General features: G+C 34.0%; 4 protein-coding genes, 1 non-coding gene and 1 pseudogene across 6 annotated transcripts; 1 reads left to right on the forward strand and 5 right to left on the reverse strand.

Moving 5' to 3' along the window:
- The first annotated feature begins 1,638 nt into the window (after positions 1-1,638).
- LOC133691430 (serine/threonine-protein kinase BSK3-like) lies at positions 1,639-6,453 on the forward strand. 2 transcript variants are annotated; one of them, XM_062111936.1, is made up of 10 exons: positions 1,639-2,119; positions 2,212-2,423; positions 2,837-2,972; positions 3,180-3,313; positions 3,400-3,505; positions 4,123-4,208; positions 4,388-4,576; positions 4,965-5,117; positions 5,384-5,497; positions 5,694-6,453. In XM_062111936.1, exons 1-10 carry the CDS (start codon positions 2,038-2,040, stop codon positions 5,946-5,948), a joined length of 1,467 nt encoding a protein of 488 aa, XP_061967920.1. In that variant the 5' UTR covers positions 1,639-2,037; the 3' UTR covers positions 5,949-6,453. The 2 variants fall into 2 exon arrangements, with proteins under 2 accessions (XP_061967920.1, XP_061967919.1); XM_062111935.1 differs by having other exon boundaries at positions 1,640-2,119; positions 2,203-2,423.
- Positions 6,454-7,026: 573 nt separating this feature from the next.
- On the reverse strand, positions 7,027-7,971 carry LOC133690782 (probable UDP-glucosyl transferase 73B6; annotated as a pseudogene).
- A 313-nt stretch (positions 7,972-8,284) lies between these two features.
- Positions 8,285-10,462, reverse strand: LOC133691282 (uncharacterized). Its single transcript, XM_062111714.1, has 3 exons — positions 10,004-10,462; positions 9,349-9,403; positions 8,285-8,814 (listed from the first exon to the last, which is right to left on the reverse strand). The coding sequence occupies exons 1-3, from the start codon at positions 10,274-10,276 to the stop codon at positions 8,489-8,491; spliced, it is 654 nt and encodes a 217-aa protein (XP_061967698.1). The 5' UTR covers positions 10,277-10,462; the 3' UTR covers positions 8,285-8,488.
- Positions 10,463-11,939: 1,477 nt separating this feature from the next.
- On the reverse strand, positions 11,940-15,097 carry LOC133690643 (putative ripening-related protein 1). Its single transcript, XM_062110881.1, has 2 exons — positions 14,408-15,097; positions 11,940-12,425 (listed from the first exon to the last, which is right to left on the reverse strand). The coding sequence occupies exons 1-2, from the start codon at positions 14,966-14,968 to the stop codon at positions 11,940-11,942; spliced, it is 1,047 nt and encodes a 348-aa protein (XP_061966865.1). The 5' UTR covers positions 14,969-15,097.
- A 2,623-nt stretch (positions 15,098-17,720) lies between these two features.
- LOC133690479 (riboflavin biosynthesis protein PYRD, chloroplastic) lies at positions 17,721-20,256 on the reverse strand. The gene is made up of 3 exons (XM_062110698.1): positions 19,777-20,256; positions 18,891-19,189; positions 17,721-18,686 (listed from the first exon to the last, which is right to left on the reverse strand). The coding sequence occupies exons 1-3, from the start codon at positions 20,164-20,166 to the stop codon at positions 18,077-18,079; spliced, it is 1,299 nt and encodes a 432-aa protein (XP_061966682.1). The 5' UTR covers positions 20,167-20,256; the 3' UTR covers positions 17,721-18,076.
- A 69-nt stretch (positions 20,257-20,325) lies between these two features.
- Positions 20,326-20,399, reverse strand: TRNAV-CAC (transfer RNA valine (anticodon CAC)). Its single transcript has one exon. It is a non-coding gene; the product is annotated as a tRNA-Val (tRNA).
- Positions 20,400-23,278: the final 2,879 nt, after the last annotated feature.

Raw genomic sequence — 23,278 nt, forward strand, 5'->3', positions numbered from 1 at the left:
GCTGGATTTTGCTTCACAAATTCACAGTGGACAATAGGTTTACAGATTTAGCTTAAGTGATAAATTTCCCTTCGCTCACAAATTCTGAGTGTGGTAGATATTTTGGTAATTTTTATAGTTGTGGTTTAAAAAAAATTGTTTATATAAAAAGTATTTTTGGTTGAGGTTAGTTTAGTATTTATATATATTATCATTAAATAAATAATATTTTATATCAAATATTTTTTATTATTCCATTAAATTATCTACAATTTCATTATGTATGAAATTCATCTGATAAGTACTATAGTTTCTATGGTTTTTTGAGCGTGCAACAAAATCAGGTAAAATATCATCACAAATAAAATTGAAATTGCGATTAAATTCCACAAATACTACGTCATCATGCAATGTTCTTCTAATTTATGTAGTGTTATTAAATAATATTAAACACTAGCTTTTCGAGTAAAATGTAATTTAAAAAAAATAATTTTTTTTAATATAAATTATTATAATCATGGGACTGTTCACGTGAACAATGCCAGGTGAAATTCACCTGGTTTACAAACGTGGGAAGCAATTCTCAAGTGCTTTTCACGAACCGATGTTTCAATAAAAAAAAAAACATGAATCCCACACGAAAAGTCAGTTATATTTTGATGTTACCAAACATATGTTTACGCGGTGAGCTTATAAAAGAAGGAGTGACCGCGTAAACAAACACCTTCTGAGATTTGTTTTACAATGTTATTACAGCTAGTTAAGCCTGACAGTGTGATCCATTGGCTCGACTTTTTAATCTAGGTTGGATTTCAAAGTAAACCGATAAGAGTTGATTTAGTGTGGGCCAACCATCACCGCAAGTTTGGTTGATCAAATTAAAATACAATTCAATATTTTAAACAAAGAAACTAAGAAAATATCAATTTATTTTTTTATCAAAAAAATAAAAATAATAATATTTTTTGATTGACTTGTGATAAGCTAGATTAACACGTGACTTCCTGGCCTAGATCATGATTTTGATCCGGTTCAATAACCTTTTATTTTGAATTTTTTTATTTAATTAAATATTTGTTAGAAAGACAACAAGTAAAATTATTGAGGTAAAATGTATTAATTTTTTTTATTTTATTAATGCATCTTTTTATTATTTTAATAAAGGTATTTTTTTAATTTTATTTTAAGTATTTATTTTTAAATAAAAACCTATCTCATTAGCAAGTTTTTTTTATAAAAAATATATTAAAATAATATCTTAATATTTTGTATGTAATTAAAAAAAAAGGTAAAATCATATAAAAAAATCCATCAAAAACTAAAAGAACATAAATTTTATTTTCAGCACTGTTCATCACTATATTTGTTATAATATATCATATTTCCAACTTCCAAGTTAAATTGCGGACCTGAGTCAAGTTTTGACTACTATCATTATTACCTCATTCCTGGGACCCAAGCGTGATCTCGTGTACTCGACAAGTCCAACGGCGCCGTTTGCCTAACACATGATAATTAAGGTGGCAAAATTGAAATGATTACGGCGGGAGAGCAAGAGAAATGATGACATGTTTTCTTTTGGACCTCTTGAAGCTGTTCCATTCTCCGAACAAAGACCAGTTCCAATCTTAAAAAAAAAAAAAAATCTAATTATCTTGTTCCTGTAATAAGAGTCACCTGTCTGCTACATGAAAATATCTATTAAAACCATTAAAATAATATGCAAGATTCTATCCCTGTCGGTCATAATTCACATTTTTTAAAAAGTTACTCATACAAATATTAACCATTATATCACATCACGCTCATTATATGAATTTGATGTGACATGACATGGCATGATCTGATCTTGGTTTCAACATTCTTTCATCTTTTATCTTTCTTTGGTTGCTCCTCAAATCTTTGTGCCATTTGATCTTGATTCTATCAAATTTGAGTGGCTGTTGAGTTTTTGCAGTTGTCTAGCTTCAGTGGGTTCTGTTGGGGTTGATTAGATTTGCTAAGTTTGGTTATTTTATGATCTGGTAAATTAAAGCCTTGGTTTGTGATTATTTAGAAATGGGGAGTCAGTGCACTAAGCTTACACATTGTTGCGTAGATTCACAGTTCAAGGCAGCTGTTGTTGAAGTTCCTGATGTTGGTGGGTCAAATAATTGGGTTTTCTTCTCTTTTGGGAAAAGAAAGTTTTTTTTTTTTATGGGTCGTAACTTTTTTCTCCCCCAGGAAATGAAGATAAGAGTGAGGTTAATGACTTGCCTACATTCCGCGAATTCACACTTGAGCAGCTGAAAAATGCAACATCTGGTTTTGCAGTACAAAATATTGTGTCTGAGCATGGGGAGAGGGCTCCCAATGTTGTTTATAAAGGGAAGCTTGAAAATCAGAGGAGGATTGCTGTTAAGCGATTCAATAAAATGGCCTGGCCTGATGCTCGACAATTTTTGGTGCGCTACTTCTACGTCATCCACTAATGTACTTGGATTCTATGTTTGCATTTTTAATTTCATTATGCAGAGTGCCCTTTCGGAAACATCAACAACTCGACAAATTTTTTTCTTCTTCATTGGAGCAGGTGCCATGTTTTAAATTATACTAAGAGGCATGGACTACCTTCAACGAATTAGTATGACTAGGATCGAATCCCTTTATTTACATCCCCTGTTTAGTTAGCAATAAGACAAATTCTGGCATTTCTTTGTTCAATTTGAGGTCTATTCGTGAATCAAGCCTTGCATAACTGATGAATGCCAATCTGTTTATGTATTCTCATTGAGGTCACAAAGACCTGCTTGAAGAAATACCTTGGTTTGAGTTTACTGTGTCATAACTTGAAGATAATTTTCTGTTACAATAATAGGAGGAAGCGAGATCTGTTGGCCAGCTACGGAGTCATAGATTGGTAAATTTGCTTGGTTTCTGTTGTGAAGGTGATGAAAGGGTGCTTGTGGCAGAATTTATGCTCAATGAGACACTTGCAAAACACCTTTTCCATTGTAAGGCTTATTTCTCATGCATGGACAAGGATTCTGGATACAAGTTTTGTTGCATATTTGTGATTGTATTTTTGGGCTCTGATTGAATTCTGCATCCTAAATATGGCATAATAGCACCAATTTTCTTTTTTCTGTAAAATTGCATGACTGTCTTTCTACAAGTTTGATTATAGGGGATATAAGCAAATCAATTCTCTCTTGAATCAGGGGAAACTCAACCTATAAAATGGCCGATGAGATTAAGAGTTGTTCTGCATCTTGCAGAAGCTTTAGAATACTGCACAAGTAAAGGGCGTGCCCTTTACCATGACCTTAATGCCTATAGAATTTTGTTTGATGAGGTATGAAATTCTGTCTCCATTTCTCTGAAACCAATTCCTAGTTAGATTCTACCTGCATTCTTTATTTATATTTTAGAATTATACAGGATGGTAATCCAAAACTTTCCAGCTTTGGCCTCATGAAAAACAGCAGGGATGGAAAAAGTTATAGTACGAATCTGGCTTTTACTCCTCCAGAGTATTTGAGAACTGGTTGGTGCTTCTTGTTCACAGTACCGTTTCTTGCTGCTTTGATTTTGTGATTTTCTGAAATTGAAATCAGAAGATCTATGAACAACTAATGGATTTATGTAGTTAAATCTAATGGTGAGATCACTTTACATTACCACCCGTTAAGGGCCTTGCTGACTGGCCTGCTCAAGGTGTTATATAATCTAGATCCTCAAAGCACCACAAATCTGTAGTTCCCATATTGTGTTCATGCTTGTAAAACTTCTGATGCATAACATTACTATTCTTCTGACCTGCCCAAAAGGTTTTCAGAATTTAGATTCATATAATGGAACTCTTATAATACTATCTAGGCTGATGCATTTTATTATAGTTTTGAGAGATGTGCGATCTTTTGATGATTTCCCTGTTAGGCATGCTTTTCTTGCATTGTATAGAGTATGAGATTTCGGTCATATTTATCAATTTTGACTAAATTGTACTTGTCTGCATAATATCTTGTACTGGTGCTAATTTTGTGTCATCATAGCTGTCTAATTGTGTTCCTGCCCTCCAATGTATTTGGGCACTCATATTATTTAATCCTTGTTATATAAGTTAATCCAAGACTTTGCTTATGTTCCTTGTTTTTGTTTCAGGGCGAGTAACACCAGAGAGTGTAATATATAGTTTTGGCACTCTTTTGCTTGACCTTCTCAGTGGAAAGCATATCCCCCCAAGTCATGTGAGTGCACATCATTCAAATGTAAATTTACTAGTATAACTCTCGTTTGGATCCATTGATTGACATTCTAGATCCAGCTACCAAACACAAAAAAACTGTGTTTTCCTCCCCATGTTTACAAATACATGTTATACAAGCCTGTCCACATAAATTTAACACTCAAAAGAAAATTGTTCCAGGCCCTTGACTTGATACGGGATAGAAATCTTCAGATGTTGACAGATTCTTGTTTGGAAGGACAGTTTTCCAGTGATGATGGGACTGAGTTAGTACGCCTGGCTTCTCGATGTTTACAGTATGAACTCCGAGAGCGGCCAAGTCTGAAATCTTTAGTCGCTGCTTTGACTCCTCTTCAGAAGGAAAATGATGTATGTTTGTTCATTTGACTGTCATATCTTCTATACCTCTTGTTGACTTCTTGTTTTGGTGCCTGCAGATTGCCGTGTTATAATTTCATCATGCAGTGAAACTTTTTTGAGTTCAGTGCCTTCTGTTGGGCAAGGATTCTTTAGGAATTTTAGAGGGGAATTTTTGTGAGAATGTTTCTTAGAGACAACTCGTTTTAAAAAAAATGCAAAAATGAAAATTGGTTGCGGATGACTGTACAGATATATAAATTCCTGAAATAGCATTGGAGTTTGTTTTTCTAGTTGATTTGTCAATACACTTAAACCATCAGGGACTGCTTGTAACTAAACTTGACATTAGAAGCGAGTCTTAAATAGTTTTCATGTTTCCATTTCCTTTCCTGTGCAGGTTCCTTCTCATATCTTGATGGGTATCCCACATGGTGCTTCATCCTCTCCTTTGTCACCATTTGGCGAGGCTTGCTCTAGAAGGGACCTGACAGCCATAAATGAGATCTTAGACAATATTGGCTATAAAGATGATCAAGGAGTGGCAAATGAGGTTCTCTATTTCATAATAAAGCTCTCAGTAGGTTTCAAATAGTAGATGTTTAACCGTATTATAAACTGTGTGCTTTTCACTCTGGGCTTATCTGCTATTCTTGTTATATTCACATTTCAAGCAATTATTCATTACCAAAGTGTTTTGCTGTTTCTTTTCTCATATAAATTGCAAATGCTCACTGGCTGGCTCATTCTATTCGCATGTTCTCTAACTTGTCAAGAACCCAGCTAAGATTGGAACTCAAAATTTTTTCCTATGCGCAGCTCTCATTCCAAATGTGGACAGATGAAATGCAGGAGACTTTAAATACAAAGAAAAAGGGTGATTCTGCTTTCAAGCAGAAAGACTATAGAATTGCAATTGAGTGTTACACTCAGGTTTCCTCCTCATTTCAAAGTTTTCAGTTTTCATTCATGAATTATGTCAGGAATTGTTTTTTCATTAATTTGTGCTGTTCTTGGCTAATAATACAATCTCCTTATCATACCAAGCTACCTGATTTTAATTTTTCCCCCACTTGTTTTAACAGCAAGCATACAAATTGTATTTGACAGACTCTTCTATGACTTGTAGTTCATTGATGTGGGAACCATGGTTTCCCCAACTGTTTTTGCCCGGCGGAGTCTGTCCTATCTCATGAGTGACCTGCCTCAGGAAGCTCTAAGTGATGCAATGCAAGCCCAAGTCATTTCCCCTGTATGGCACGTGGCATCGTATCTTCAGGCTGTTGCCCTTGCTACACTTGGAATGGAAAATGAAGCACATGCTGCGCTCAAGGAGGGTACAAATCTTGAAGCTGAGAGGAATGCAAACTCTGGACAAAAGTGAGACGTAACATGCTTTCTGGTGGTTGATGAATCTCCTCAATCCCATCTTTTTGTGGTTTTATATTTCTGAAGATAACCATGTGGCACCTATTGTGGGATCTTCACTTCCATGGACATCAGGGTAGTGAAAGCAATTCTTCTTGCTGATGATATCTTGGAGTTGAGGTGTCTCAATATATGGTTTTTTTTGGTAGGCTTTGGCATTTCTTTCATGTAGGTATGCAAGTTCATTCATTCTTTGTGTGGTTTGCTCCATTATGCATGTATTGATTCCAAATTTTTTTTCCTGCTACTTTTATTATAAACTAGAATTTTTTTTTCTTTTTTTTTTAAAAGGAAGTTGATGAGACAGTGGAAAAACATCTCTAACAATGTAATTCATGTAAAAGATACATCCAGTCCCTAGCTATTTCTTGCTAAATGATGTTGATTGTTTTAGGCAATGAACTTAGTTTGCTGTCATTAGCAGGGATGTCAATGGATATCTATTTAGTTGGATTTTTCTATATTTATACTCCATTTATTATACACCAAGTAAGAAATTCAGAAATACATATCCTATCTATCGGGTTTCAAGTATCTATATAGATATTCATTGACCGATTATAATTTATTATTCAATAAAAAATAAAATAGTAATATATATATATATTAAATGATAAAACTATAAATGTTATAAATATGTGTATATTATGTCAATGTTAATATATGTATTTATTATATTAGATTAAAAAAAATAAGAATGTTATATATAATATAAGTAGATGTTTGGATTGAGTTTGATAATATTCATATTTTATTCGTTATTCATTAGGAAAGATAATTATCTAAAAATATTTATTTATCTGGGTTGGTTTAGGTTGATATTTCAGGTTAGATTGTCATTAGCTCGGCATTTCTAGCTTCATATTATATTTCATATACATTTCAAAGAAAGAACAAGGTATTGATTTGCTAAGCTTGAATATTGGAAGTTCGCATAACATCTTTGGTGTGCTTTAGGAATGGCCTAAGATACAAGACGTGTGAGGCAGAGGAAGCAGACTCTGATTTTAGTCTACGACAAGGTCTCTTAAATTTTAGTTGCAATTCTCGCTTTTCATTTCTTCAAGGAAAGCGTTGAAATCAGGAGGAGAAGACCAGCCTTCTTCAACAGATCTCCTTGCCATTTCTCCAAGCTTCCTTGCTCTACTTCTTTACCTTCCATAATATGAGTCCCTGCCTTCTCTATGCCTTCTTTCTTCAAGCTATCACCAACCACTGCAGCCCACTTCTGCACACCAACCCTTCGATTCTTAAAATCTCAGTAACCAACTCTTCATTATAAAACTGCTCTGCAGAAACAGGCCATATTACCATTGGGACTCCAGCAATTATTACTTCAAGTGGGGAATTCCATTCACAATGTGTCACAAATCCTCCTAATGCTTCATGTTCAAGAATCAATATTTGTGGTGCCCATGCTCCTATGCATTGCAACCCAGAATCTACAAGACGTTACGATTTCCAGAAGTCGTGAAGAAGCGAAGTTGGCTATACTTCAAAGCATACATAAACATCTGAATTTGCCTTATTTGAACTGAGCCATTTCATACACTCATGTTCATCGATTGAGGCTTCTTTACATCTCTTTGCCTTATTTTCAACTACACAGTTCCATAGCCAAACGGGGCCTGTATGCCATGCCTTTCTTCCTAAAACCTTCCTGTAATGATCAGCTTTCATTTAACATAATCCGGTAGTTGTTGTCTTGTCAATTTGATCTCGCTTGGAAAATTTGGATTGACAAAAGTATCCGTGTCATCATATGATACCATCTTGTGAGGCTGATACAATGTCACACATTCTATGGCACATGAAGAGAAGAAACATGTTCCATGGAAAACAAATCTTGTAATTCCACAATGAGAGGCAAAATCAGTTGACCATGGGAAGAACCAGTCAGAAACTAAGCAAGTGGGACTATACCTTTTCAATAGCCGTTCAAGAGGGTTAATCCAGCATAGGATAAGACGACGAGTATATTAAGTCCCAGAAAAGAAATTCGAAATTCCCAGCTATCACAATAAAGCCAAACGACTAAATGAAACCAAATCAACCAAAATATATTTATCACTCTAGTTTTATGTAGTTACAAATAATTGAAAACTCACTACTCTGTACGGTTTGTTTTGTTTTAAGAAACTAAAAGAAAGTTGAAAATGAACCGATTGAAATACATGATCCAAAATGCATTGGATGTGCACCACACTTAGCTCAGCATCCTGGCAAAGCACCTGTGCACCATTTTCATCTTGCCAGAACAAATACAGCCTACGCAAGGAAATGATTAAAACATTGTGACACGAATATGGAGATTTCATCATATTTCTTGTAAAACCTACAATTGTGCAATCATTCCACCAAAGTTACACACATTACAACTGTTGAATCATTGAAAGCACCCCCTTGTGCAAAGCTCATGGGTGAGGCTCTGAATATTCTTATTGTTACATGCTTTCCTTTCGACTAACAAATTGTGTGAGCGAGGAGAATGGTAGCCTACAAAGTCACATGAGCAGCTCGGAATGATTCCTTTGTTCTTCCATAGTAGATTGGCATGCTGCCAGTAAAGGTGATAAAATTCCAGCCAAATGCTGATCCTCCAACAATATGTGTCCCTTGATTCTGACCATGTTCGGCTTGCTGCTTTTCAGATGGTTTTGCAAAAACCTGGCCTGGTCGGGTCTGATCTGCTATGTCATGAAGCTGCTCCTGGGGCTTTAGTCCTACCCCATTTTCACCAGAGTTGGGTGCAGTCTTCCAATTGGTTGTACTGAGCTTTTCTGCTGTCATCTGCTTGTATAGTTCCATAAGCAGCTTCAGCTCTGCAAAACACAAGTTACACGGTCAAAAGTACGTCTTATGAGCCAACAACAGATTACTAAATCTACCATCAAAGAGTGGCTTGGATTATTGCAAATGAATAATGTAAATGTTATTTGACCAGCTTATGAGAAACGTTAAATGTCATCAGAGGTTAGAACCCCACCAATCCCATCAAATCAGGCTCAAATGACTCTCATAAGAATTGCAGAGAAACTTATGATAGAGTTTCAAGATAGAAAAGGCTGCAAATGTAATCATAGCTAAGCAATGAAAAAAACAACAAAACAGACCTAAATCCAATATATGAATTGTAAGTAGTGTACTGCTATTATCATTCTTTCCACAGGAGGTAAATTGAACACAGAGAGAAGACCTAGATTCAGCGTATCAATTCTAAGTATTGTACTGCTATTAGCATTCTTTCCACATGAGGTAAATTGATCACAGAGAGAAAAGTCACATTTGCATTCAACTACTGTACTTGGTTAACTATGTGCCATTCAATGATACAAAGTGAAAATTGATGAACTTACTTTCTTGAAGTTCCTCGGCTCCTTTGCAACTCTGGAAGTCCACTGTTCGAAGAATCTTCAACAAAACAGAAGAATTTTAAAAACTTCACATCTTAACATCAAAATTTCAACTACTATTGATTGACGCACTAACAAATGAAGACATGTAGTGACCAACTGCAAGTCATTGCAACTCTCCAAATGGTAGTAAAAAACCACTCACTAGTGTATACCTTGTCACTTACCACACTCCAGCCACATTCGCAGACAAGGTTTTCATAGTCTCAAACAAATGTAAAGATTAGTCCTCAAGATGTGACCATGCAGGCAAAAATAAAGATTTTTTGCAAATAAACTCCACTAAGGGCTTGCATAAAGTGAAGTTTGTACCAGAAGATCATAATTCAATCTTAAATTAAGATTTTTTTTATAAGATCAACAAATTAAAAACACCCCGTAATTTGAAAATGGAAAACACGATCATAACATCACAGGAACCCCATATACCAAGAAGCAATAATTATGATAGAATACAACTTCAGCACTACTAATGTTTTATAACTCAAACCCAGAAATAAAATCACCTCGAACACACAAAACAAAAAAGAAACAATGAATTCAAACCTACATTAAAACCAAAGACTTAAAATTTAATGATGCGTGTCTAAAAATGTACCTCGAGAAAATGGGATCTGATATCTTTGACAATAGCGCGCATCTTGAAGTATCTGCATTCTTGAATTGGACCGTAATTGTCAAGTGATCTCTTCTTGCTTTCAGGAAGGACAGGAGGAGGAGGTGGTGGTGTCGGTACTGCTGCTGGTGGCGGTGCTGGTGGAGGGTCAGATGGTGCCGTGAAAGGTAGGTCTGAGTTTGGATTCGGGTCTGGGTTTTGAACGGGTAGGTTTTGGAGATTTGGCGGGTCCTGGACTGGTTGTGGTTCTTCCATTGATTTGATGTTGTTTTCCGCGTGGTGATTTTGGAATTTTGAGGAAATAAATAAAAGATTTGCTGGGAAAGAAAAATGTCAATCAAAACCTGAAACCTTGTTTGTTTGGATTTCTTTTTTATTTTCATAATTTTTTCTTAATTGTTTTTAGACACTCTCTTTACAACGCGAGGCATTGCAGATTGCAACAAGGCAAAAACATTATAGTTTTTATGTTTTTGTTTGCAAAATGCCGGTGCAATCGTATTGCTAAATAAATATTTAATTTATTCTATTTTTTTAGAAATTTAAATTTAAAATAAATAATTTTTTATCTTTTAAATACATTATCATATTTATAATAATATAATAATGAGAATTTAATTTCAAAACATAAAATAAAAAGAGGTAATGAACGGAATTAGTAATCCCTACTAAACTTAATCTAGTTTTATTTATGTGCGCGTAGAAATATAGTTTTGAAACTTGGTCCGGTTCGATAGGTTGATCTGGGACTAGACCAACCTGGGGCTGGAATCAGACTGAATTGAAAAAAAAATAAAAAAAGTCATGACCTGGTGACTCGGCAAAACCTGGTTGCAATCCATTGACTTTTGTTTTTTTTTTTTTAACTAAAACAACATCGTTTTGATTTTTTTAAAAAAATAAAAATTGACCCGGGCGACTCAATGACTCGGTTAAAACTTGAAACTCGGGTCTTGGACCGGATCGGGTTTAAAAACTATGTGTATAAAAGAGCAATTCAAAGTTGAATCTTATTTTTTTTAAAAAATAAATATTTATAAAGATAAAATCAAAATATAAAAGGATAGTTAAAGATATATACTCAGTGAAAGAAAGTTTAAACAAATAAAGTTGATTGTGATGAATTAGTCAAGTAAGTAAATGAAAGCTTATGTTAAAACTCCGTAATAAATAAAGTTAAAGTAAAGTATAACTATACGTACTAGAAAACCATCTAAAATGATTAATGATAAATAATCCAAATTTATATTTAAATATTATATTTATATGAAAAATAAAAAAAATAATAGTAAAAAATTGCTTTGATTTTGAATCGATTCCAAATTGAGGGGAGGTTCGGATATTAATTGATTCTATCATTCAGTCTAATGATTAATTGGAGGAGATAAAGATAGAGATCCCATGTACGTATATATGTTCATGTAGGGAGTATTTGAAAGCGGATAATAATTATATTTTAAAATAATATTTTTAAAAATATATTAAAATAATATATATATATATATATATATATTATTTTTAAAAAATTAATTTTTACGTTAATAATTTAAAATAATTTGAAAATACTAAAAAAAATATTAATTTAAAAAAATTAAAAAATTAAAAAAATCAAAAAATAAAAACAAACCATCTCGTAATCTGGTATCGTAGATGTGTTGCTTTTGAGAGGCACACTGAAATGTTGACAGGAATGGACAACAGATAATATCCATGGTTCTTACCATATACCGCAGTTCATGGCATCTAGCTAGACGTAGATACTTGTTAGTTGTTACCCTTGTTCTCTGTTGGGTTTTGGTTACTAGATTTTGTTTGTTTTCATCAAATGAAGATGTCACAGCATCACAACTACTTCTCCAGAATTTAACAGATAGAAAATCCATATATATATACCACTACTACAAATTACATTAGAAAATCAAGCATCGGACCAGTAAATATCCATCTCACCCCAGTCGCTTTCAGGCACTCCTAATGCTTTCCAAACTGCTTTTGAAGCATCCACGATGTTGTCAGCACAAGGAGGCTGGTAGTCATGGTCAGAATCACATCCCATTGTAGAGTCACACTCATCAACTACCATGGCCTTCACACTCTTACCATTTCCATGGATGTTTACGTAGTTAAAGCATCTGCTCCCGTGGTTGTACCATCCCGTTGAGAGTGCCACCACAGGTGTATCATCTGAGTGGTATTGGTTATCACATTCTGACGGTGCACCGCCATCTCCGCCTCCCTCAAAGCTGTTTAGGGTAAGGGTTGCTTTTGTGTGGCTGGACACCAGTGGTGAACATTTGTAAGTCGTGTAGTACTTGCCATCTTTGCAACAATCCGAATCATTCTCTTGGTTGCATTGGTCCGGAGGAGGATTCGTTCCCCTAATCTGGCCGCTAGGACGACATTGCTGGGCTTCAATGTGTAAAGCATATGTTAAGACGAGAACGACCAGGAGGGGAGCAGAAAATCTCACGCTAAAAGTCCTCATCCTCTCGCACTTCTTTGTGTTTCTTCTTCTGTAATGTGTTTGGTGCAAGACAGGATATTTAAGAGCCATATTTATAACAATGACTTTATGAATTTGACCATATGATTCTCAAAATATTACAGAATACCCATATACATTTGTTTCCCTTGTGTTAAGATAGATGAACACACCGAGTGGTTGCAACTTACAAGACTTGAATTTGCTGATAAAAACAAAATAAAGGCATATCGAAATTGTGGTAGCATTTCTATAGCGTCCGCCTCACGCTGGGAAAATAGGCTTTTTTCCTACATAACTTTCCTAGCCTGATACTGTCAGGAACTTCCAATCCTGCTTTCAATTATATGGTTTTTATACGGTTATTTAATTGATGTATGGCTGCTTAAAGGGTCATGAGCTGATAAAATCCCGAATTATTCTGCTTCAACGTCCAAAGCAGGAACTCGATTCCGTAAAAATTAACTCAGCTAGTGTTGCTGTAAAGGGTCACCATGTCACATCATCGTGATCTCTACTTCGTCAGCTAGAATAATGTAGATCACTGAGTTCAATGCTACAATTTTATAATGTACGAGCAGTTTAGCAGTGAATAACAAGACTAGTTTCACAAGAAACTAAGAATGTCAGCTGTTTTTACAAATATTATACTGGAATACCTTTATTCAGATCATAATTTGTGAATATGAATTTTTTGGTAGTGGTAATTCATATTTTTTCAAAGTAGATTTTGACATCTAAAACAATTGCATGTTTACCATGTGAGAATACCTTCTTAGATTTTTGTGTATCAAGCTAGCTGATCCATAAACTTTTCAGCCACATTCCAGTCATTAATTAATCTGATAAGTTGGGCCATAAGATCTGAGTTTGTCTTTATCCTTCTCTAGCTACCCTGATGATTTGCTACCTGAAAGTCAACCGCTTCTTTTCTTTGAGCCTAATTTAAAAGGAAAAATGTGCACTTTTCAATAAAAAAGTTCTAAACAACGTATCTTTGATTTTCCAAGTAATAACAACAACGCAATCTGCAATCAAATAGGTGCTTTTCCATGTTATTGAAACCCACAGATTCGATCCACTGCCGTACGTCGCCCCCTTTTGACTTGTTAATCCTATGCATATTTCCGAGGTTTTGAGGATTTTTATGACCTCAAACCAAGAACCCTAATAAGCGTGTCAGCTTAATGCCACACTTCTGAAAAAGTTGTTAAAGATTTAACATCTGATTAGTTTTTTCCTGATTTTTTTGGCTCACATGCTTGGAAATCATAATAGCATGCACTAGTGGTGATGTATGGGTTTAAAAGAATTTGACTTCACCGTGCGTGGCAGTGTTCACTGAACGAGAACTAATAGAACCACAGATGCTTATCAATGTATAGCATCTGCACCAATAAGGTTTTCTCATTTTTCATTGCTTAAAATGAGGAAACTAGTGGCATAGGATAAGATTTAGGCAGCATTTGTTTTTGTTTCTTTGATCAGAAAAGCAAAGGCCACAGCGCTAGCTGTTACTAAGATAAACATTCTGGGGAAAGAGATCCCTGCAATATCTTCTAACATATGGCTTACTTTTTAGAATGTCTGTTTAATGGCCATCGTTCGATTAATATCACTGTCGTCATTATGTAATAATCAGTTAATTCTCTGAGTAATCCTCACAGTTTTTCAGGAAGATCGATAGCTTGTTTTAGTCGAATAAATGAGGCACAGAATTTAAAATTTAATTGAGAAATTTGTCGATCAAAGAGATACTTGATCTCAAAGCTTTTTCTAGTTCACACAAAGTCTTAAACACATGCTGTGATTACATATATAGTATAAAGCTAAATAGTATAAGGCCTGGATCAACCTGATGCCACAACAAATTGCCCCAGAAAACAGAAAAGGGTGAATCAAGCATCAGACCAGTAAATATCCATCTCACCCCAGTCGCTTTCAGGCACTCCTAATGCTTTCCAAACTGCTTTCGAGGCATCCACGATGTTGTTAGCACAAGGAGGCTGGTAGTCATGGTCAGAATCACATCCCATCGTAGAGTCGCACTCATCAACTACCATAGCCCTGACACTCTTACCATTTCCATGGATATTTATAAAGTTTAAGCATCGATTCCCATGATTATACCATCCAGTTGAAAGTGCCACCACAGGTGTATCATCTGAGTGGTAATGGTTGTCGCATTCTGACGGTGCTCCGCCATCTCCACCTTTCTCAAAGCTGTTCAATGTTAAGGTTGCTTTTGTGCGGCCGGTCACTCCAGGTGAACATTTGAAAATGGGGTAAAGCTTGCCATCTGCACAGCAATCGGAGTCATTCTCCTGATTACATTGGTTTGGAGGAGGCTTTCTCCCTCTGATGTTGCCACTAGGCTTGCAAGTCTGAGCTTCAATGCTTAAACATAACGTAGCAAGAAAAAGAAAAGAGACAAAGAGAGCACTTGAACAGACTTGCTTCTTCATATTATATTTTCTCTTTTTGTTCAGTGATGATTTGGTGTGAAGAGGTTGAATCTCTAGCTACCAAGCTTTATATAGATCAAAGCATAACACAAAATGAGGGCAATTTAGTAGCTTTCTTGGAACGTGGAAAACTCCATTGTAAATAAGCAAGAATGGCCATTTTATCACGGTACGCATGCTGTACAAGTCCAATGATATTTTGACAATTTTGGAATTTATTCGGTACGTAAACATGAAGGAAACAAATTAGAGGTAATTAGTGAATGCTATATACTTTATGATGGACCTTATTTGGTTGGTTGATTTTTCCCTGCTTTCACTTTAGACTTTAGAGGACGCGTAAGGCAGAGGCAGGAGGATTTTTTTTCTTTCAAAAACTAAATAAATAAATATTTTATTCTTATTGCACAAATTATTTTAAAAAGCATCTATTTAATTTAAGATAATGCTTAATACCCACAACAAGTTATATTCTTATGTTGTTTTGTAGCATTTTAAACTTTTCGGTGTAGCTTGGTTAGGCAAGTGAAGTCCAATAATTTTTTAAAAAAAAAAGTGGAAGAGAGAAGCAACAGAGCAGTATATATACTTCAGTGGCAGAATAATAATAGTTATTTATCTGGACAAAAGAATGAATTGCTTGAGATATTTGTACATCTAACTGTGGCATGAATAGCAGTTTGCATATAATTAAGCTAATCTTGTTGCTAATCAACCATCGGATTCTTGGCAAGCTAACTGTGACATAAAAAATATAACATTTCAAAGAAATTATGAAATGAGTTGTATAAATTACAACAAATTACAACGAGAAGAGATGAAAGAAAAAAAAAAGATCTTAGAAGTATACCAATACTTCAATTATGACACTACTAGTACCATTAAAAATATCTCGATGAGATGAATCAAACGACACCAAGAAAAGTCACTAATAGTGACTAGAGTAGACCATATTTTTTTTCCTCAAATGTATCGGGTGACTCGTCTCTTTGGTGGTAAGTATTTTTTCCCCTAAATATATCGAGTGACTTGTCTTTGGTTGTAAGTGCAACCCACTCCAGTCATCATTACTGACCTTTTTGATGTTGTTGAATTCATCTTGTTGAGATCTTTTTTATAATACCGGTGATGTTGTAATCAAAGTTTCAATGTGCCTCCAATATCATTATATTGAAAAGAGAGGAGAGAGAGAAAAAAATCTATATAACGAGTACTCTAATACCACTTTGTTGGAAAATGCATTAATATAACCAAATTCACAAGTTAGAATCCTCTTCCTTTTTTGTGCAATTAAAATATGATCAACCAATCAATAAAATTAAGTAACCAATCACAACAAATCAACACCAAGATTTTTTAAGTGGTAAACTCGATGTGAAAAAAACCACGGGATCGTGGTTTATTTAAAAATTTTCATTGTTAACAAATAATGGGATCACAAAGTGTTCTTTCTTAGAAATGTCACAACAAATAAATCATTAAGAACAATTTATTCTTCAAATATAACAAGATTAAAGTGAGAAAGGTGAGAAATCCTCACAAAAATTAATAACTCTATTTTATAATGAAACAATCGACTTAAAAATGTAATCTTTAATCTAACCATGCATAATCAAGATTTATATATTTGAAACTTGGTGTCAAAATTTTAGGTTATCCAAAAGTGAATGAGTTATAATGTAGAAATTGAACAAACTATACTCAAACTGCAAAATTTCTCTCCAATGAATCTCTCATTTTTTTTTTGTCTCTCATTGTCTGTTTTGTTGCAACAGCTAGCCCTAAAAAAATAAAAGACAAACCTGTTATATAGACGTGATTCCTTTATAAGCAGTGGTCATTTTCACATGGGTCGGGACTGTTGGAAGAAAGATGAGCATGGTGTAGAAGATAAAAAACAGTAATGTAAAGTCAAAAACTTAAGAACAAGAAGAAAATTGAGAGGAAGATATATTTTTATTAAGTGTTTCTCTTTAAGCTCTCTTAGTTATTCTCCCTCTTTTGTTTTTCTACATAATGCTAAATTATAAGTTTTTTTATAAGCATAAAGTCCTAGACAATCAAGAAATGAAACTAATGTAAGAAAATTCTAATCTGAACATGAATTATATTTTATCGACTGAACCGATTGATTGTTTCTGAATCGGCTGACCAATTCAATTTATTCTAGTCGGTTGACTGGTTCTTAACCAGTAAACTAGTTTTTCTGTTTTTCAAAACCAAAATCTGATTTACTTTTAACATCTCTCCTTAAACTTGATTTCTTTATAACTTCCAACACATCTCTTATCTTAATAAAAACATCATATTTGAATGGCTTTGTGAATATATCCACAACTTGGTCTTATATCTTTATATACTTGACTTCAATTTTTTTTTTGCAATGCAATCCCATAGATAATGAAATCTTATGTCAATATGCTTACTTTCTATTATGAAATACTGGATTCTTTACTAATGCAATGACTGATAAGTTGTCAATATAAATTTCAGTAAGCTTTTTTTTGTGTCATTTGCAATTTTTTCAATAATTTCCTTAGTCATATGAATTGTAAATATGCTCACCTCATGGCTTTGGTAGGCCTAACAACATTGTTGATCTTTGGACACTATTTTTTCTCTTTTGCTTGCCAATTGCCTATACTCTTTGTACAAAAAAAATCAAAATCCATAGCCCTTTTGCATTGGTTTGTCATTCTAATGAATCTTTATATGCTGCGAATTTTGTTTGTGATTTATATTAATAGACTGCTTATATATAAATTCATTAATATGTTGAAACATTGAAAGGTCACCCGCAACATAGTTAATACATTGAAAGGTCACCCATGCCATTGTGCGGTACAACTATCTAGTTATATATTTACTATAAAACAATCGGGAAATGCCACTTTATTGTCAATTTGAAATACAGGTAAGAGTTTCCATGACTCGCACAAAGATATTGGCGGGGTGGGCTGCACCTTTCCCAGGCCAGTAAAAGAATTGGCGAGGTTGCCTGGCTGGCATAGATCAATCGCCAAAATTTATGCCCTCATGGGATAGACCAGTAGCCGAAGTACTTGTCAAAACTAGTACTGCCGCCATAAGTTCCTACGTCTTATAGCACTATAGATAACCCTCCAGTACAATGCTCTGATCACCCGAGATCTTGGGCTGTAAGTTATTGACTTTTAGCCTTCGTCGAATGCTCTTTGATGCCGTGAGAGAACTTAAACCACTGCTTTCATCCCAGAAAGGTAATACTTCCACCACAATTTTTTGCAATAAATTCTGCTCAGTACCATCTTTTAGGAGCTCTTCAAGCTCAACGAAACTGCCTCTCCAATCCATCAAAACACTGCATAGTCCCCGGCTTTTACAATATTCCAAAATTGCATTCAAATTTATCTTATCCAAAACCACAGTTTCAATACCCTTTTTAGAAGTTTCTGGTTCTTCACTTGCCTCTTTGTCTGTAAATATCGTAACTTTAGAAGCTGCCTCTTCCGTGAGTAGAGGAATTTGGATTGGAGAACTAGGGCCTCCTGCCATCAGAATCCAAAGGGGTTGATTGGCACCAGGTTCTTGTGATGCAGGAAATGGGGAACTGCCAGTTAACGAGGCAGAAAGTATAACTGCGTCATATTCTTGTAACAATTGAGAGTAGTATCCACCAGAGTCAGTGACTCCTTCCCCAAGTTGGTTTACAAGATGGCCATTGACTGAGAGGGAGTACCTGCACGTTTATGCGATGCCTTAAATTAGATCACTTTTACAATTGGATTGCGCAAAACTAAGGTACTCAGAAACTTGATCATTGAAATAAAGAGAGGCTAAATATGAATTACTACCCAAGCAAATCAATTAAAAAACTAAATAAAGATGTCCATTGATGATTGTTTTGCTTTCTATTTTGAAATAATAGTAGGGAGTAAATTACCTAAGCGTAACAAAGGGCGACCCTGTCAGCATTTTATGGATAAAGGCCTCATTGAGCCTCTTGCACAATTCTTCTTCTACACCAACAACTACATTAATTCCTGCATCTCTCAATCTTTGCACACCTCTGGAAGCCACAATTGGGTTTGGATCAATCATCCCAATAACAACCTTCTTCACTTTGGCTTTTACCAGGGCTTCACTGCATGGTGGAGTTCTCCCATAGTGATTACATGGTTCCAAGCTCACATAAGCTGTTGCATTCTCAGCCAAATCCCCGGCATCTCTAAGGGCAAAGACCTGAAATCAAATCATTCTCAAACAGTTCGTCAAACAAACATGGCAAGTTGAACAGTACAGCTCGTGGAAAAAGATAGAAGAATGCTAGCTGCATGAGCTAACAGCCGAATAATAGAATTCACTTTAAGACATCTTGTAGTGAGATTTCAGAAGTGCTTCCTTTTCTTTCCAAGTATAGATAATACTGCTTCAAGAATGTAAAACATATTACTAGACCGCATGGAAATCCCCTTGAAAAACCAAAAGAGGTGAGTGGCAAAGAACTTTTGGCATCATTAAAAAAAGTCCAAAAAAGATCAATAATTGAGGCACAAGTTCATCATTTCTACCCAGAAGCAAGAAATAATTCCCAATATTTAAAAAAAGAAAAGAAGCTACATTAGCAAACTTCAGACTCCACCTATGGCCAACATTATCAATACAATAAAATCAATTAATCCTAATTCATCAATTTGGCTCAAAAGACTAACCACTTCCTTTTATTTTGTAAGAATACCCAATATTTTTCATCAGGTTACCAGATAAAGCTTTAGATAAAAGAAGAGAAGACAAGACAAGACAAGAAAAGAAAAGTGGGTTTTTGTTACCTCAGCATGAGGCTGGCCAGCTTTAGGGTGAAAACCTTCACCAACAATTTTACCATCTTTAACAATAACACAACCCACCATAGGATTAGGACTAGTACACCCAATTGCTTTCCTTGCTAACTCCACACACCTCCTCATATAAAACCCATCATCTTTATCGTCATCAGTACCACCCTCTTTTGCCACACAACTGACCGTAACCAAGATTCCATGTTTTCCAGAACTAGACATCCTATTGACTGGATTGAAAAAAACTGATCTTGAATGGTCTCTGAGAGTCAGATTCAAGGGGTATTGTGGTGATGCCAGAGAAGGAAGAGTACGAGAAGAGCGAGAGAAATTGAGTGGTGTGGGAGGGTGATATGGGAGAGTCAGTGTGTGAGCCGGCATTTTTGGACAAGAATCTGGCAGAGAGCAAGCACGGAAGCAGGCCCTTTTATGGGCGACTGATATTCTTACCAGAAAAAAAGGGCCAAGGTAGACAACGCGTGAGTTTTATTTGAATGAGGAGGCCAGACCAAAAATTGGATTCCAGACCAAAAACATGGTTGTCTGAGCCCGGGTTCGAACCGGGGACCTCTAGTGTGTGAGACTAGCGTGATAACCGACTACACCACCCAGACAATTCGTTAATGAAACGTGTTTCATTTTATAACTTTATAGTATTCTAGTGAAAAACTCGACTATCTGTCTGATTGTTGAATTAACATGCCATAGATGATAAAAATAAAAAATAAAAAAAATGAAATAAAATAATAACAATCAGTGCTTCATGGACTGTAGAATTTAGGAAAATCAATTTTTTATGACCATCTTGTTTCTTGTATCTGTTAACCATAATTAATCGGATAGCTTCTTTACTGGTTAAGAACTTTAACTACCCCCTTAGAGTAGACTAATCAGACCAGCTTCGTTGGATTGGAACTATGGTATATATAAACAACAAATTGTAGCAATTAATCGGATACGGATATTATTTGAATAATTGAATTGCGTTTTATTTTGGTTCAGACCAAAATTGTTTTAATATATATATATATATATATATATATATATATATATAATGTGTAAATGTTGCTAAAGTGATTTTTAACGACAAGAAAGATTTTAATGAAATTAGAAAGGAAAAAAAAATATCCAAAGTAGAAAATATTAAAGCAAATAAAAAAAAATTATTATCACAATCTGGATTGAATTCACTTATATTATAATACGAGTTAGATAAAAAGTTAATTTGAATTGTAAGAATTAGATAAAAAACTAATTTAAATTGCAAAAATAGTAATTTTTTTACAATCCATATTGAATTCACTTATACTCTAATACAAGTTAGATAAAAAGTTAATTTAAATTACAAGAGTTAGATAAAAAACTAATTTAAATTGCAAAAATAATAAAAAAATTATTATCACAATCCACATTGAATTCACTTACGTTCTAATACGAGTTAGATAAAAAGTTAATTTAAATTGCAAGAGTTAGATAAAAAAACTAATTTAAATTGAAAATTAGTATTAATAGTTATTGTTTATGTTTTAATAAATTTCAATTAAAATTATAAATTCATTGAATTAAAATCTTTTCTAGCAACCTAGGTTGGAGTCAACCTTTATATAACCTGATTGACTAAATGAATCAACACACGACTTAGCAACCTAGCAAAATCCAAAATTTACCTTAAATATTAAGGCAATAGTGTTTTCACTTTGTTTTTTAAATATTAAAATGATAATATTTTAAATCGATATAAGTTACTTGTTAAACACATTATTCAATTGAGTCTAGCAACTTTATTTTATAAAATAATTTTTTATTTAATCACAAAAATATAAAAATAGATATATGTAGAAAAGCGATCAAATAAAATTTTCTTTAAAAAAAAGAAAAAACATTATAAAGGGTTGTGTAAAAGAACACTTGCTAATATAATAAAAAAATAGCTATGATTTAAGTAAAAAATAAATTAAATTGTACTATAAAAGCCTCAAATAAAATTTTATTTAATCTATTTTAATGGATTTAAATCAAGATTTTAAGGTGAAAAAACAAAAAATAATAAAATAGATTAGGTACATAGGCATGGATGGGCTATCACTCCTTACCTATAAGGAAGGAGGTTAGGCATCATCTCATGCCTCAAGATATATAAAACATTATTTCCATCTCCAAATTTTAATTACATCTTTTTTTTTTAATAAAAAAATAGATAAAGCATCACTTGCATCTCTAAATTTCAACTACCTTGTTTACTTATTTTTTTTTTTAAAAAAACTATACATCTCCAAATTCCAACCACCAATGAGGTGGGAAAAATTAATTAGTGGGTTTTCCAATCTATTTCAATTTAAAAACATTTTTGAAATTAAGTTTTTTTTTCTCAACCCTAATTTGTTTTTGACAAAAAAAAAGATAAAACACAGCTAAATAGAACTCCTTTTATAAATGGAAGCCATTAACATTTAGAATTATAATTTTGGCTATTGGGTTGTGACCAACATATGAATTTCTCTCTCCTTTACTGTTTTTTTGATGATTTGTTTTTTCTTTCTAACTTAAGGATTTAAATGCAAAAAAAATAAATAAATTAAAGTTTTAAATCAAAATATTAAAATCTCATAAAAAGAAGGATTAAGAATGAAAAATAAAAAAAACTTTGGGAACAAAAAATGTTAAAAACACGCAGGAGTTGTAGTAGGAAAAACAAAGTGGTTGGGAATTTGTTACGGTGTCAATTTTAATCCTCATAGTTTTTATTATGTTTAATAAAAAAAAATTAAATTTGATTTTGCTCACCGCTAGAATCTTTTTTCAACATTGCGAGAAATTACCCTTAAAAATCTAACCTAAATAAATGATCAATCACAATCCTATGTAAACCTAAATGATAGGATCACACTAAAAAAATCATAAGTAACCGAAAAGAATGACAACAAAATAAAATAATGAAAACACCAAGTAAATCAACAGTGATTCAGCTTTCAGTGCACAGTGAATATATAGCTGATCTCTTTATTTTTTATTTTTTTGAATTTTTATTAGTTGGCCTGTTATATTCTCGAACCCCATGCGCTTATTTGATCCAAGATAATGAAACAAGTAAATACAATCTGAAGATTCTGTTCCAATCCATATAACCTCTCAGGCCACACTGTAGCCATGAACTTAGAAGAAATAATGATATCTTCAGGCACCTGTGCTCTTGTTGCTGTTTAAGTTGTGATCTGGTTGTGGAGGCCAAACTGAGGTCATGGCAGGGGATGCGGCAATAATGATGAAAGTGCTGCAGTGCAGGGAGCGTCAGATTTCTCTGGCTTGACAAATTTGGACCATTTCAGAGACAAATGTGCATGAAAATTACATGGAAAATTGTGAATGACAGAGTGTCCATAAGAATTCCCCAAACGACTTTTATACATGATATCTGGAGATAAGACTTCCCCAAGGATATGTAGGGCCTAACATGCAGCAGCAGATACACAAGTGCATGGTGAAAAGGGAAGGC

The sequence above is a fragment of the Populus nigra genome, chromosome 4 (assembly GCF_951802175.1).
Source record: "Populus nigra chromosome 4, ddPopNigr1.1, whole genome shotgun sequence".
In the NCBI taxonomy this organism is placed as follows: domain Eukaryota; kingdom Viridiplantae; phylum Streptophyta; class Magnoliopsida; order Malpighiales; family Salicaceae; genus Populus; species Populus nigra.

What these genes read in the sequence shown, in the direction of transcription:
- LOC133690479 (XM_062110698.1), bottom strand. Translation starts at nt 20,166, where the DNA reads ATGCCGGCTCACACACTGACTCTCCCATATCACCCTCCCACACCACTC. An exon ending in CTGGCCAGCCTCATGCTGAG is followed by an intron (nt 19,190 to 19,776) that starts GTAACAAAAACC and finishes ATTTGATTTCAG; the next exon opens with GTCTTTGCCCTTAGAGATGC. An exon ending in TCGCCCTTTGTTACGCTTAG is followed by an intron (nt 18,687 to 18,890) that starts GTAATTTACTCC and finishes ATAAACGTGCAG; the next exon opens with GTACTCCCTCTCAGTCAATG.
- LOC133690643 (XM_062110881.1), bottom strand. Translation starts at nt 14,968, where the DNA reads ATGAAGAAGCAAGTCTGTTCAAGTGCTCTCTTTGTCTCTTTTCTTTTT. An exon ending in TGGATATTTACTGGTCTGAT is followed by an intron (nt 12,426 to 14,407) that starts GCTTGATTCACC and finishes ATTGAAGCCCAG; the next exon opens with CAATGTCGTCCTAGCGGCCA.
- LOC133691430 (XM_062111935.1), top strand. Translation starts at nt 2,038, where the DNA reads ATGGGGAGTCAGTGCACTAAGCTTACACATTGTTGCGTAGATTCACAG. An exon ending in ATCAAGGAGTGGCAAATGAG is followed by an intron (nt 5,118 to 5,383) that starts GTTCTCTATTTC and finishes TCCTATGCGCAG; the next exon opens with CTCTCATTCCAAATGTGGAC. An exon ending in CAATTGAGTGTTACACTCAG is followed by an intron (nt 5,498 to 5,693) that starts GTTTCCTCCTCA and finishes TATGACTTGTAG; the next exon opens with TTCATTGATGTGGGAACCAT.
- LOC133691282 (XM_062111714.1), bottom strand. Translation starts at nt 10,276, where the DNA reads ATGGAAGAACCACAACCAGTCCAGGACCCGCCAAATCTCCAAAACCTA. An exon ending in TCAGATCCCATTTTCTCGAG is followed by an intron (nt 9,404 to 10,003) that starts GTACATTTTTAG and finishes GTTTTGTTGAAG; the next exon opens with ATTCTTCGAACAGTGGACTT. An exon ending in AGCCGAGGAACTTCAAGAAA is followed by an intron (nt 8,815 to 9,348) that starts GTAAGTTCATCA and finishes TGTGTTTTGCAG; the next exon opens with AGCTGAAGCTGCTTATGGAA.